Source organism: Mirounga angustirostris, unplaced genomic scaffold (assembly GCF_029215605.1).
Source record: "Mirounga angustirostris isolate CCGP_5_RB_7025 unplaced genomic scaffold, mMirAng1.0.hap1 SCAF_1, whole genome shotgun sequence".
Classification (NCBI taxonomy): Eukaryota; Metazoa; Chordata; class Mammalia; order Carnivora; family Phocidae; genus Mirounga; species Mirounga angustirostris.
In genome coordinates, this window is record NW_026991709.1 from 175,004,607 (window position 1) to 175,019,559 (window position 14,953).

Genomic DNA, 14,953 nt, shown 5'->3' on the forward strand with positions numbered 1-14,953 from the left:
CTTTACCAACTCAAAGCCATACCAAGTATTTGTCTATACCTGGGAAATTTCTTCTTCCCCTTCCCCTTTGACACATACACACCTCTGATTATATATAATCTCTTCTTTTCTTCCATTATACTTTATTTCCTCAGAGGAGCTTTCCCTGACCTTCCTGATGAGGGCCATCTCATTGAGCCTTTCATAGAATCTTCTACCCCTATATTATACCTTTCACAATGGATAGTTCATAAATACTTTGTAATGATTTTAATCATGTTTCACTGCTTGTGGGCAGGAATTCCTGAGGACAGGAATCATCAGTGACCCGACAACCCCATCCCCACCTCTACCTTCCTTAAGTCTTGAAATCCCAGCCCCTATTAGGTGCCCAATAAATATTTATTGAATGAATAAGTTTTCAAAAAGACTTTAGAATTTCTTTGAATGCATTTATACTTTTAAAATTTAAGTGATATGCATGTTACTTTGGGGATGCATTGTTGGGAAGATAACATTTTTTAAAAGATTTATTTATTTATTATTTTAGAGAGACACAGGGCAAGTGGGGAGAGGAGCAGAGAGAAAGGGACATACAGACTCCCTGCTGAGCGTGGAGCCTGAAGCAGGGCTCGATCGATCCCATGACCCATGAGATCATGACCTGAGTTGAAATCTCCAGTCGGACATTCAACCGACTGAGCCACCCAGGTGCCCTGGAAGATAACATATTTTTAAAAGATTTTATTTATTTGTGAGAGAGAGAGAGAGAGCACCAGAGAGAGCATGAATGGCAAGGGTTGGGAAGGGGGAGAGAAGCAAGACTCCCTGCTGAGCGGGGAGCCTGATCAGGGCTCAATCCCAGGACCCAGGGATCATGACCTGAGCTGAAGGCAGACACTTAACTGACTGAGCCACCCAGATGCCCCAATAATATTTTTTTAAGTTACCATCTTTTTAATGCCTTTAAACACATTTTCCTGAAGTGATTTTCAAATGATGGCTAGGTCCCAAGCTGTGACTTATTTTTTTGTTCTAATAGAAATGCTTTCACTCACTTGATGTCCAGTACAAAGATTTAATCTCCTGAATTGAATTATTCATTGTTCTTAAAGCTCAGCAAGAAACATTAAAACTTGAAACTTGAAAGCCTACTACCATATACAGGATGTTTGGAACATTGGAGCAACTAGTGATGGATGAGCTATGTCCTAACTTCAGAGAGTATCAATCTAGTAATTTTCTCCTTATCCTATTTATAAGTGTTTATAATATTTTCTTTCTCCATTGCAATGTCAGAACAGAGGCCATACATTTTGTTTTCTATATGACAGAGCAATGCCTCTCATATTTATGTGGATGTGCTTTTTTTAAAATATATTTATATTAAAAAATAATATAAATAATATATTTATTTGTTTGTTTGTTTATTATTTTTTAAAGTAAGCTCTATGCCCAACATGGGGCTTGAACTCCTGACCATGAGATCAAGAGTCGCATGCTCTACCAACTGAGCCAGTCAGTTGCCCTTGGATGCTTTTTAGTAATGATTACGATGATGGTGCTACATGTTGCTTTGTTAAAGTTTGTCTTTTCTTTTTTCTTGAAGATTCCAACTACTTGTTCTTTTTACGTTTGTTATCACCATATTCTTTCCGAGCTCGATTTAGTGTATAAACTTAGCTTTAAGTCCTCAAAGGAGGAGATACCAGTTCAATCACTGTTATACTCCTCAAGCCTTTCCTCTATTTAAAACTTAGCCATTGTCTCCAGACTTTAATATATCTTGCAATCACTCTTGAATTTTTTATGAATCTGACACATCCTGTATAATATCATTGCATTTCATGTTTCCATGCCTTCTCTGACTAACTGCCATTGTATTTTATTTGAGATTTTTTTTTAAATTTCTTGCTTTTCTACTTTGTGTGCACGCACACATGTTTATGTGTATGTGTGTGTGTGAGTTTGTATAGTTTGTGTTATCCTTCTCATGATTTCTGGACTACTTTCCTTGCATGCATGATTAGAAGGAGATTATAGCATTCGTGGATGTTAGTTTTAAGTTAAATATAATCTAGAATGAGTTCAGTTATCATTCAAGTTAGTAATTGAAAACATATGGACATAAAATGTGTCATGATTGAGAAGGAATAAAAGAAGGAAGGCTTGGGATCCGAAAGCGTTTGATCCAAGCGGGGAAACAGCCGCTGGAAAAGCTTGAGCAGTGTAACAATCGATTGTGGTAGAACGTGTGTCCTCACTTCTGTACTTAAATCATTGAGTAATTTTGGCCCTCAGTCTTTTGTTGAAGATAGCTTCAAAAACTCTCAGGTTCATGTGCCTGCTGTAATAGACACTACGTCTGCTCCACACATACCCTCTAGTTTTTCATCTCTTCAGTGCACACACCACTTCCAGTTGCCAGCATATGCATTTCTTTACCTGAAGGCATGTTTTTGGCCTCTGGAGCTATTTTGTTCCCCCAGTGAGAGGCGAGAAGTCCCATTGGCAAGGATAACTCTGGGCAACTCCAAATAAGTCTTGGATGACTCTGAGGCATACATTCTACCTGGACTGGACCTCTAGAGTTTCCCCGGTAAGAATAGGGTCCTGTCAAACACAGGGATTAGTGGGTTTATTTCTTACCCTTTATTGGCTTCCTTCTTCCCCGTCTCCTTTCACCATACCCTGACTCTTCTTGTCCTTTACCACCCAGACTGCTTGCATTTGAATTCATTTAGCAGTGTTTGTATTAGGGGAACCCAAGATATATGCAGTTTGTAGTATTGGGGCTGGTGAGAGATGGTCATAGATGCCCTGATGGTGTAAGTTACTCACTTGCACTTCTTAGAACAGTAATTCTCAATTGTATTTCCACCTGTTTCAGATTCCCATGGATTAAGTCATACCCAAATCCTGGTATTTTTGTCACGATCCCACCTCTTACTTCCCACACAAGAACATACATTAGATTACAAGTGCACAAGAACAACATTACTAGAGGAATGACTGATTTAATATATTATTTTAAGTACATAACTTGCAAGTTGTCATATTTTCACTATCAAAATTGTTATCTGGACACACTTCATTCCGATCAAATACATCACAAATCAGGATCCCTTGATAAACCACCACTGTCTTAAGAAAGCTGAGATATCTCTCTCTTGCTCAGCAACAACTAATACAGCCCAATCCATAGCAGCTGCTGAATCAGAGTTTTACACCTTTTCTGCTAATGTGAATGATAGTCAAAGTCATCAGTTCCCGTGTACGGAACCAGCTGAGTTTGAGCAGGCCAGAAAAGATTCTCCAATTTTAGGTGTATATATCTAGCCTAGTTGATCATTGACCATGCACTTGAACTAGTTTTAAATGGCCACTGAAAGTAAGGCAAGGTATCCACGTAATTATTTTCTCTCAATCAGCACATTGAAGTTCATGAAAATTCAAGAAAGAAAGAAGAAAATGGTTTCATTTGCAAGATTCTCAGCCTGAACAATTTTCACCATTAGCATTTTTTGATCTGTTTTATGCAGCATATGTAATTGGGGGCTTTCTGCAGTTGTCTCTGAAAAAAAATAGGCTTAATATGAGCATTGATAATGCTATTTATAATTTATATGTCTTATTAGGGATTCAGAGACAATGAAAATGGTGCTTAAATATATCTGCATATTTGACTCTTAGTTTCACCAAAATGTTATCATTAGAGAAAATGAGAAAAGTTAGAATTTTAGGGTAATATGTTATTTGTTCTAATTATCTAGCAAAAGTTTGAATATTTAATATGTTAATATTTAATACTTCAGTATTGTTGAACATTTATAATTCCGTGAAGCTACTTCCATCTGCATATCAGTTACATAAAGTGTTTTTATTTTTTTAATTAATTATTTTTTTTTTTTTGAGAGAGAGAGAGAGTGCAAGCCGGGGAGGGGGGGAGGAAGAGAGAGAATGCCAAGCGGGCTCCATGCTCGGCTCTAAACCCCAGCGAAGGGCTCGATCTCACGACCCTGAGATCATGACCTGAGCTGAAATCAAGAGTCGGACCCTCAACTGACTGAGCCACTCAGGTGCCACACGTAAACTGTTTTCAAAGTAACTACATTTCATACATCTTCTCTTTTGTATCATAAGGTTTGTTTCATTTTAGGATTTTGAGTGGCTGTGAATGATACAGTTTTATGATAAGAAGAAAATCTATTGTTTGAAGTAACTTTTTTTCTTAAGTCTAACTTCTTTGTACATATATTTTACAGATTAAAGGATTTACCTGAAGACAAAGCATTCTGTTCATCAGAGACTGGACAAGAGTTACTCTTGCTTTTGGCAATTAAAGATGATGTTGTCATGGAAACAGTTGATCCTGCTTTCATTCATTGGCTGCCTAGGAGGTAACAATAAGCTGTATTTTCTAAATTGAGGTTAGAACTATACTTGAGTCATATGTTAGTAGTTTTTAAATGTTGAAATAATACTCCACCAGTAGCAAAGAGAAACAAATATTTTTGCCAGAAAGAAAGTTTTAATTCTCTTCTGAAAATTGGATTCTCTTCCCAACTCCCTTATTTTTATAAGCCTTTCTATCTCCATGGCAAATATAAGGAAACCTAATAATACAAACTTACTGTAGTATTATAACTATAACAGTTAATCAGAATTTGAGAATGTTAATTTATGACTTTTTTCCCAAAAAGAGCTAAAAGTTGTAATCTCTAGAATATAAGGGAGAATATGTTTTAAAAAACGCCACTATTTTCATATCTAATCTTAAAAAGAATACGATTTTTACTGCAGATAACTTACTTTAGGAATCAAAAATTAACATAGACTGTTTTCTTTTTTAATTTTTGGAGAATTTTGAATCTAGAACAAAATAGAAAAAGGAATAAGTCTTATATATTGGTTATATGAAAGCATCTATTATAAGTTATTTGATATATTTCCTTTTTGTTTCGTTTTCTGGAGGAATGGTGAAATAAAAGAAAATTTTTTAAAAATAAAGTGGTATATATACTACTATTAATTTTTTTGGTTTCTTTAATGTTGTCCTTCTTTGTACTATAAAAATTAACCAGCGCCTAAAATGCTGAAAAAATAGTATAATGAATATACACATACATGCCATTTATATGTTTTTTATTTGAATATTATACCATTTTACTGTATTTGTTCTGTCCATGTGTCCATGTGTGTGTTTTTCCTTTTATTTGTTTATTTATTTGACTCAACCATCTGAAAATAAGTTCAGAGATCATCACCTCTCACCCCTAAAAAATTCAGCGCCCATCTCTTGAGGAGACAGCCAATTTTCTACCTAAGCACAATTTCTTTATTATACCTAAGGAAACTAATTACAAAAGTAACCTGTCATTTTTCTTTTCTAAGAGGACAAAATTGGTGTGGAATGAGGACAAATGTATTGTCAGATTAAACACATTACTTGAAGATGTGCATATATTGGAGTAGATTTTTGAGCTCCTATGTCAAACTTAAAACATTTTTTCACATATTTAAATGAAAATATATGGCAAAAATTCATAATCAGTAAGAGATTATAAATTAAAACCCCCGACTTTTAAAGTTTTTGTTTCTTTTAAATGGGTTTTCCCCTGTGATGTCTCAGTCTTGCTTCTAAATTATTATCTTTGTCAGCTACTAAGCTGCATTTAGGGAAGAAGGACCAAATATTTATAGATGTTTGCCTTTTCAAGTGATCATTGGAGAAAGATCAACACAGATATCTAGACTAAAATACTCTTTTCTTGGATTCTTTTTTTTCATTTACACAATTTCAAATTTGAGTTCTATTGTTGTAGAGGGGACCAAAATGAAAGGGATTATACTACAGCAGTGTTACTACTCACTGTATCAACTTTCATAGAGCAACCTTGAAATTTCCCAATTAATTGAAAAGAAGATATATGCAGGAAGTGGAAGTAGTGACAGAAAACGAGATCACTTTATCAATGGCTTAAATTTTTCCGCTGTAATTTTACGCCATGTCCAGTTTGCATTGATTGTTTCAGCATTTTGAGAAATGTTTTACATATTTTTGAGCAAATTTATAAGAAAAGCAGTGTCCATTTTGCTAAAATGTTAAGGCATCATAAAACACTTTAAAGGTCAACTTGATTCTCTGGATATGTTGATAAAAAATCTGTAAGGATTTGTGAGGAAGAATTGGATTAATGTATGATAAATTTTATGTAGAGTGTTATTTAGAGAAGTGGTAATTTTTATAATTATAGAGAAGAATTGGGCTCTTACCAATTTTCTAAAGAGCACTGATTTTATATAGTACTTTACATACTTTGGTACTCCTCTAGGATCTCTAAAATTTAGATTAAAAGGTTTGTGAGTGTGGGGCGCCTGAGTGGCTCAGTCGTTAAGCGTCTGCCTTCGGCTCAGGTCATGATCCCAGGGTTCTGGGATCGAACCCCACGTCGGGCTCCCTGCTCAGCGGGGAGCCTACTTCTCCCTCTGCCAGCCACTCTTCCTATCTGTACTCTCTATCTCTCTGTCAAATAAATAAATAAAATCTTAAAAAAAAAAAAAAGGTTTGTGAGTGTGATATTCTGCTAACCAATGCAGTTTATGTATTAAAGTTGAAACTCTGTTCATGGTATAGGGACTATCTTATAACAAATGGCAAGCAAAAACACATGTGGGAATTTGCTTACTTAGAGTGGTGTTTAGCCAATGATATAAAGTAGATAAATGCAGCAAATGCTTGATAATTTGCGTTTTCTATCTTCTCATATTTAATCTTTTGATTATCCATTATTTTGTGCATTTTTTCATTTCCTTCTGCTGTTCTCCCTCTGCACGCTTCCTCCTGCAACAAAGAGGCAAATGTAATTTCTGGCCAGGACTTTTTCTTAGGATGCATTTGACTGATTTTCTTCAAAAAACATTAGGCTTCATTCATTCTTAAACAGATACTTTTTTGGCATCTGTTTATGCAACATACATTGCCTTCAGTGAAGGAAATGGACAGAGCTCTTTGTCCTGTGGGATTTACATTTTGTCATGGTGAGGTGGAAAGTGACATCAAGTTAGAAGATGATAGTGCAATGGGGAAGAGAAGCAAAATATGGTGAGAGTATGGGAGATTGGGATGTGGATTGCCATTTTAAATAAGATAAGTCCTCATCAAGAACGAAACATTTGAACAAAGACTTAGAGGGGAACAAGTTGACCTTGTGGATATTTAGAGAAGAGAGCTCCAGGCAAAGTCAACAGTCCGTGCAAAGGTTCTAATATATGACAAGCTGAGTGTTCTAGAAACAGCAGGAAAGCTAGCATGGTTGGACCAGGAGAGAAGCAACAGGAGAGAGCCAAGAGGTAATGTGGGGATGGATGTAGCAGAAAATGAGTAAATGACTGAGAATATTTAGAACTTTTACTCTAAATGCCCCTAGGAGCCATAGCATAGTTGGAAAAGAGAAATGATTTGATCTCACTTATTTTTTAAAAGGGCATTGCTGGACACTGTGTTGTGGATTAATTGTGGAGGGGCAAGTGAGCAAGCAGAGGCACCAATTAGAAGTTAATGCAGTCATCAGTCAAGGGGTGATGGTGGCTGACTCCGGCGTGGTAGCAGGGTTGGTAGTCAACTTTTGGGTGTATTTTGAAGGTAGAATCATGAATATTTGCTGTGGGGTGTGAGAGAAAAGGGTGAGAAATATTTGATATGGGGTGTGAGAGAAAAGGGTGAGTTGAGGTTAACTTGAAGGCTCTTTGTCACTTTGTGTTTAGAGCATATTACCTCTGTTCACTTCAAGAGGTGTGCCTTGTGGGTGGAATGAAGATCCAGCACAAAGCATGTGTGACAATTTTCCACTAAGTAGTGGGTAAAAAAGTCAACTTAGTGGAACATGACCAGTGTTTTTTATTAAAATAGGTAAATTAGATTTAAAAAGGGTTGGAGTAGAATATATCAGCATGCACTGGTCACTTAGTAAATATTTTCTGCTGAGCACTTCTAGGCCTTTGGAATATCACAATGAAACAAAACCAACAATATCCCAATCCTCCTGGAGCCTTCCTTTTAATATATGTGTGTTGAATCCTGATATTTCATATATTTCTTACTAAGTTGCTGTCAAAAAAGTTTAAGAGCCAGAGACCTAAGTAGAAAAGAGTGATAGACAGGGCACCTGGTTGGCTCAGTCGGTTAAGCAACTGCCTTCGGCTCAGGTCATGATCCTGGAGTCCCGGGATCGAGTCCCGCATTGGGCTCCCTGCTCGGCAGGGAGTGGGCTTCTCCCTCTGACCCTCCTCCCTCTCATGCTTTCTGTCTCTCATTCTCTCTCTCGCAAATAAATAAATAAAATCTTTAAAAAAAAGAAAAAAGAAAAGAGTGATAGAGAAGAGAACCCTCCTGCATTTTGAGAAGAAGCCAGAAAAGTAAGGAATAATAATAATGACAGCAAAGTTAATAATACTAACAATACTAATAGATGGAACCTCATTCACTCTATACTAGGCACTGCAGAAGTGCTTTACTTAGCTCCTCTAATTCACAAAGATACAGTGAGATAGATATTATTACTTCTATCTTAGAGACAAGGAGAACAGTCTCTAAGATTTTAAGTGATTTTCCTAATCTTTGTGGTAGTATCAAGATTTCTACTTGTCTTTGAAATCAAAGTATAGTCCCCCGCTATGATCAGTAGTACTTACTACTTCAATAATTTATTTTCTGGAATAAAGTCAGGGTATAGGGCATGGGGTAAGAATCACCAGGAACTCAAGGAGATTGTTGTCTCATGACTTGATTACCTAGTAGTTAATTGCTTAACCATATTTTTTTTTTAAAGATTTTATTTATTTATTTGACAGAGAGAGACACAGCGAGAGAGGGAACACAAGCAGGGGGAGTGGGAGAGGGAGAAGCAGGCTCCCCGCAGAGCAGGGAGCCCGATGCGGGACTCGATCCCAGGACCCTGGGATCATGACCTGAGCTGAAGGCAGTCGCTTAACCAACTGAGCCACCCAGGCGCCCCAATTGCTTAACCATATTTAAAACTCTAGATGTTCATTGTCCAATACGGAAGCCATTAACTGTAGTCCATATTGAGTGTACTGTAAGTATAAAGTGCACACAGATTTTCAAAGACTTGGTACCAAAAATATTAAGATTTAAAATATCTCAGCAATTTTATATTGATTAGATGTTGAGATGATAATATTTTAGATATATTTGGCTAAAGAAAGATATTATTAAAATTAATTTCACTTGTTTCTTTTAACCTTTTTAAACGTGGCTCCTAGAAAATTTAAACTATGTGTGTAGCTTGCTTTTTATTTATTTTGGACAGCACAGGTCTAGACATTTATGAAATAAAAACCTGACAGTTTTACAAATGTTTTTACCAACAGGAAACCAAATGAATTAAGATAATGGGACTTCTTTGATTTCATATGATGAGTTGTAAATACTTCCTGAGAGTGTATTCCCTCCAAATACTGAATTCTTTGTGGGATGAGTTCAGATTCCAGGTGTCACTGCTTGGTGAACATAGACAAGCCCTGAATCAATCCATGTGGAAATTCTAGACTTCACAGACTATATTCTATTGTGTTTTTAGTTTTAGTCCTCTAGCGGGACTAGCTGAGTAAGTACAAGTCTTTTGGAAAGAGACATTTCTTTTTTTTTTTATTATTATTATGTTATCTTAATCACCATATATTACATCATTAGTTTTTGATGTAGTGTTCCATGATTCATTGTTTGAGTATAACACCCAGTGCTCCATGCAGAATGTGCCCTCTTTAATACCCATCACCAGGCTAACCCATCCTCCCACCCCCCTCCCCTCTAGAACTCTCAGTTTGTTTTTCAGAGTCCATCGTCTCTCATGGTTCATCTCCCCCTCTGATTTCCCCCCCTTCATTCTTCCCCTCTTGCTATCTTCTTCTTTTTTTTTGTTAACATATAATGTGTTATTTGTTTCAGAGGTACAGATCTGTGACTCAACAGTCTTGCACAATTCACAGCACTCCCCATAGCACATACCCTCCCCAATGTCTATCACCCAGCCACCCCATCCCTCCCACCCCCCACCACTCCAGCAACCCTCAGTTTTGTTTCCTGAGATTAAGAATTCCTCATATCAGTGAGGTCATATGATACATGTCTTTCTCTGATTGACTTATTTCGCTCAACATAATACCCTCCAGTTCCATCCATGTCATTGCAAATGGCAAGATCTCGTTCCTTTTGATGGCTGCATAATATTTCAGTGTGTGTGTGTGTGTGTGTGTGTGTGTGTGTGTGTGTATCACATCTTCTTTATCCATTCATCTGTTGATGGACATCTTGGCTTGGAAAGAGACATTTCCTTGGATAACTGAACGCATTATTGATGCCCAGTTAAAACACCAAAATGGAAAATATCATATTTCTGTAGAAGTTCCAAGGGGTTCTTATTTCATCAAATTCTAGTGAATAACCAGTGTGTTGGGATCTACTAATACTTTGTAATACCTAAAAATTATTTGTGAACGTAAGTAGCCATTAATCTGAGAAGGGAGGATGATCTTCAGTTGTCCTTAACCTTCTTCTACTGGATATTGTGGTAGTGGCTCCAGCACCCACTCTGGTCTGCAGTCACGAAACAGCCATGAGGCTCGGACGAGATTGGCACCACGCGAAGCTCCCAAGATGGACCTGTCTCATTAGCCCCAGTGATTGGTCTCAGCTGCTGAGCTCGTGGCAGTTTTTTGGCCATAACTTTTTGTTCAAACTTTGTAGAAAGTGCCCTGTCTCCTAGTATGTCTGAGTAATGAATCCTAAAACCCTGATTGCTGCAGGTGGCCATCCTGTAATCATCAGAAAAACCAGCCTGGGGGAAATGCTGATTCTGTGCATACAGATCAGAGATAGCAGAAGAAACCAGCTCTTCCGTGATATTGTACTTACATGGCCCCACTCCTGGCTTAAACAGCATAAAAAGCAGTAAATACCCTCCTCCCCCCATCACACCTACTCCCCTAACCTGGCCTAGTCTCTATTCTGCAGGGCTGTATTAACCCCGAAACTTTGTTTGCCTCTTTCAAGAATCACGAAGGCAGCCTATGCCCCTCGTCGTGTCCCTGAATGTGTTGTAACTGAGACCCTAGATTATGCTTTATGAGATGATTCAGATCATCTTGACTAATTTCTTTTTTTTTTTTTTAAAGATTTTTTATTTATTTATTTGACACAGAGAGAGAGACAGCTAGAGAGGGAACAGAAGCAGGGGGAGCGGGAGAGGGAGAAGCAGGTTCCTGGCTGAGCAGGGAGCCTGAAGCGGGGCTCGATCCCAGGACCCTAGGATCATGAGCCGAGCCGAAGGCAGACGCTTAACGACTGAGCCACCCAGGTGCCCCATCTTGATTAATTTCTTAATAACTGTTGATACTGTAATTAAAGATGAAATATATGATCACCAAACATGAGCCTTGGCTTCCTTTAACACTATAGATTCAGTAATGGACAACATCTACCAACAATACAAACAAAATTCACGTGTTTGGGCTGCATTTGAAAATCATACCCTTTGCTTGTTTTAAAGGCACTAGTTTGTGGGCAGAGGACATGACATCTTTGAGTGCCTGAATCACACGTTCCATCCTGTTCTTTGTCACCTTAATGTGAATCACTTTCTGTGCTAGTCTTTCATCCCCGTCGTGGCTAAGGAAAGCTTTAAAAGCAAAATGAACTTTTTAAGTCCTCCCTGAAGTAATTGAGGAATATTTTTCAATCAGTTTAATGACACCCCCCTTGTAATCATGTAGAGAACGAGTCTGTAGTGTTGGATGTGGCCCTTCAAGTACACTGTTGCCATAAACTCAAATGACTGTCATTTCTTCTGTGGTATTTGTGTGCAGTGTAATATGATTTGATGGCACTCTTGACATCCTCGTTTTCACCGATAAACTTATTTCAAATCATCCCCCTCAAATGCAGCACCCTAAATCTTGAAATGCTTTTCATCCCATTTAAATCTTGACAGTTTATCAGAGTATGAATGTGAAAATCTGGAGGAAAAACAAGGCAGGCATTGTTGGTATATTTTGTTCTCATAACCTTGATCATTGATAACTCCACATATTGGATTTTTGTAAGCTTGATGGTGGCTAGGAAAGCGTTTGGGGGACTTACAAAATAACATGCCTTGGAAATGCTATTAGAGTTCACGAAACGCGTAAGATTAAATAAAACCCACAATTTTATTTAACTCTTAAAGTAGCTGTTGTCTCAAATGTATCTTCTGATTAATTCACTGACTCCTGGAGATGCAGTGCTCATTGAAACCAACTTAATTGACTATTGCCTAAGTGATAAGCTGTCTTAAAGTACTCATCACATAAAAGTGTTTTTAAGTGTCCCTGTGCATATTTTGTCCTTGCATGAGCTTTTAGCAGAGCTAAAAGGATTGGGTTTCTGCTATGTAGGGGTACAGTCTTTATTAACTCATCAATAATCGCAAACTTTGAGTATAAGACACACACATGCACAAACGTGTATGCATTTATGCAAGGCACAACAAAAGGAATCTTGATTTTGATCAGTAGTATCCATCTTACAAATATACATATGAGCAGAGAGAAGGCAGTGTTGATGCTGTGACAGAGGGTGTCCCTAAGTTACACTTCCTTGTCATTCTTCTCTGTTTTCACCACTTGCAGTTCAGTTTTCTGTAGTCCGCTCCAGTCTTTATTATCTTTCACTTGAACTATTGCCCTAACCTTGCTCTTCATCTCGTTGCCTTCTTTCCCTTCCTTTCTCCAGCACATCCCACACATTGCAACCCAGGTTATCTTTTTGAACAGCCATTCAGCAGGCATTTCCTGAATGTCTGTCTTGTGCAAGGCATTGCAATAAATGGCATAGAGGAGGCTAAGATGGATTAGGTTGCTGTCTGTCTAGGAAGGAAAGGGGGCACATGTAAACAGAGAAGAAAAATGCTAAGATTTAAAATCCTTTTTAAGAAAAATGCTGGTAAAAGAGACTGGAATGGCTCAGGTCATGATCCCAGCGTCCTGGGATTGAGCCCCGCATCAGGCTCCCTGCTCTGCCGGAAGCCTGCTTCTCCCTCTCCCACTCCCCCTGCTTGTGTTCCCTCTCTCGCTGTGTCTCTCTCTGTCAGATAAATAAATAAAATCTTTTTAAAAACAAAACACTGCAATTAATTAATAAAATTAAAAAAAAAAAAGACTGGAATGAAATGGAAGTTCTCAGAAGGGAGAACTTATAGAAATGAAGAAGGTTGGGACACCTGGGTGGTAAAGTCGGTTAAGCATCCAACTCTTGGTTTTGGCTCAGGTCATGGTCTCAGGGTTGTGAGACTGAGTCCCATATTGGGCTCCACACTCCCGCACGGAGTCTGCTTAAGACTCTCTCTCCCTTTCTCTCTGTCCCTCCCTGCTATGCTCTCTCAAATAAATAAATAAATCTCTAAAAAATGAAGAAGGGAAAATATTCATGGGGAAGACAGCATTTGAGCTGGGTCTTAAAGTAATAATAATTAGAGTTAACATGTATTGAGTGCTTTACTTCATGCCAAGCATTAAGCTCAGGGCCTTGTATGGATTATATCATTTAATTCTTTTGGCAACCTTCTGAGCTTTATACTGTTGTTATCCCTGTTTTATAAATGAGGGACCGATGGCTCTCACAAGTTAAGGAATTTTCTAAAATTCACATGAACTAACAAAGGTTTGAGCCGGAATTTAGAAACCAGTCTATAAGACAGCCTCACTTCTCAGCCCATGGATATAACCATTATGTTAAAATTGGGCATAATCTAAGAGAATGGGGCAATGTCTTAGTCTGTTCAAGTTGCGTAGACTGGTGGCTTTAACAACAGAAATTTATTTCTCATAATTCTGGAGGCTGAGACATCCAAGGTCACGGTGCCAGTTGATTCACTTCCTGGTGAGGTCACTATTCCTAGCTTGCTGACAGCTGTCTTCTTGGTAGGTCCTTACATGGCAGGGAGATGAAGCTCTTTGGTCTCTTCTTATAGGGACACTAATCTTTTCATGAGGGCCCTATCCTCATGGCTTCATATAAGTCTTACTACCTACCAAAGGCCCCACCTCCTAATACTGTTAAATTGGGGGATAGGGCTTCAACATAGGATTTTGGGGAGGACACAAACATTCAGCCCATAACAGGCAGGAAGGATTATTTAAGTGTGGAGAAAAGTGTAACATGGAATTGGATGCTGGCTGTACATGGCAAGTATGGAATAGCTTTGATTATAATGACAATTAATGTATATTGAAGTGTCCTTGCATGTCAGCCCCAACTTAAGCGATTTGTTTGGGTTAATTTATTTAATTATTGCAATGACCCTTTGAGATAGGTATTATTATAAATATTATTACTTTATAGAATAGAAAGAAACTGAGGTACAGAGAGATTACTACCTTGCCTAAAGTTGCATGCCCTATTAACCACATTTCAAACCCAGGCCATATTTCTATAGATTTACACTATCCAATATGGTAGCCACGTGTGACTATTGGGCACTTGAAGTATGGCTAATCTGAACTGAGATTTATTTTAAGTGTAAAATACTGAATTTCAAAGACATATTTTGAAAAATGAATAGATTATATCCCATTAGCAATATTTATATTGACTGAATATTGAAATAATATTAATATATTGGGTTATTTATAATACATGATTAAAACTAATTTCACCTATTTTCCTTTTTATTTCTAGACAATGCAGATTTTATATGTGCCATGTATCTTTTTTTTTATGAGAACACTTAAGTTCTACTCAGCAAATTTCAATTATATGATATGGTATCAAGTATAGTCATGTTTCCACTGGAAATTACAGATGTAGGCTCTGTGCCCTTAGGACACTTGAGGAGAAGTGGTAGAGAAAAGGCTAAAAGAAAAAAAGGGTGGGGTTAGAAATTGTTAAGCAAGGAATGATAGCGTCTTGACTTTGGTG

The 14,953-nt window shown here is 37.6% G+C and overlaps 1 protein-coding gene across 2 annotated transcripts in view; it reads left to right on the plus strand.

Moving 5' to 3' along the window:
• The window catches only part of CNTN3 (contactin 3), a 339,295-nt gene that overhangs the window by 78,094 nt on the left and 246,248 nt on the right, over window positions 1-14,953 (plus strand). For both annotated transcript variants that reach the window (XM_045863787.2, XM_064593591.1), the window contains exon 2: window positions 4,245-4,379. In XM_045863787.2, coding sequence (XP_045719743.2) covers window positions 4,325-4,379 — 55 coding nt within the window. In that variant the 5' untranslated portion in view covers window positions 4,245-4,324. The remainder of the gene's footprint in view (window positions 1-4,244; window positions 4,380-14,953) is intronic.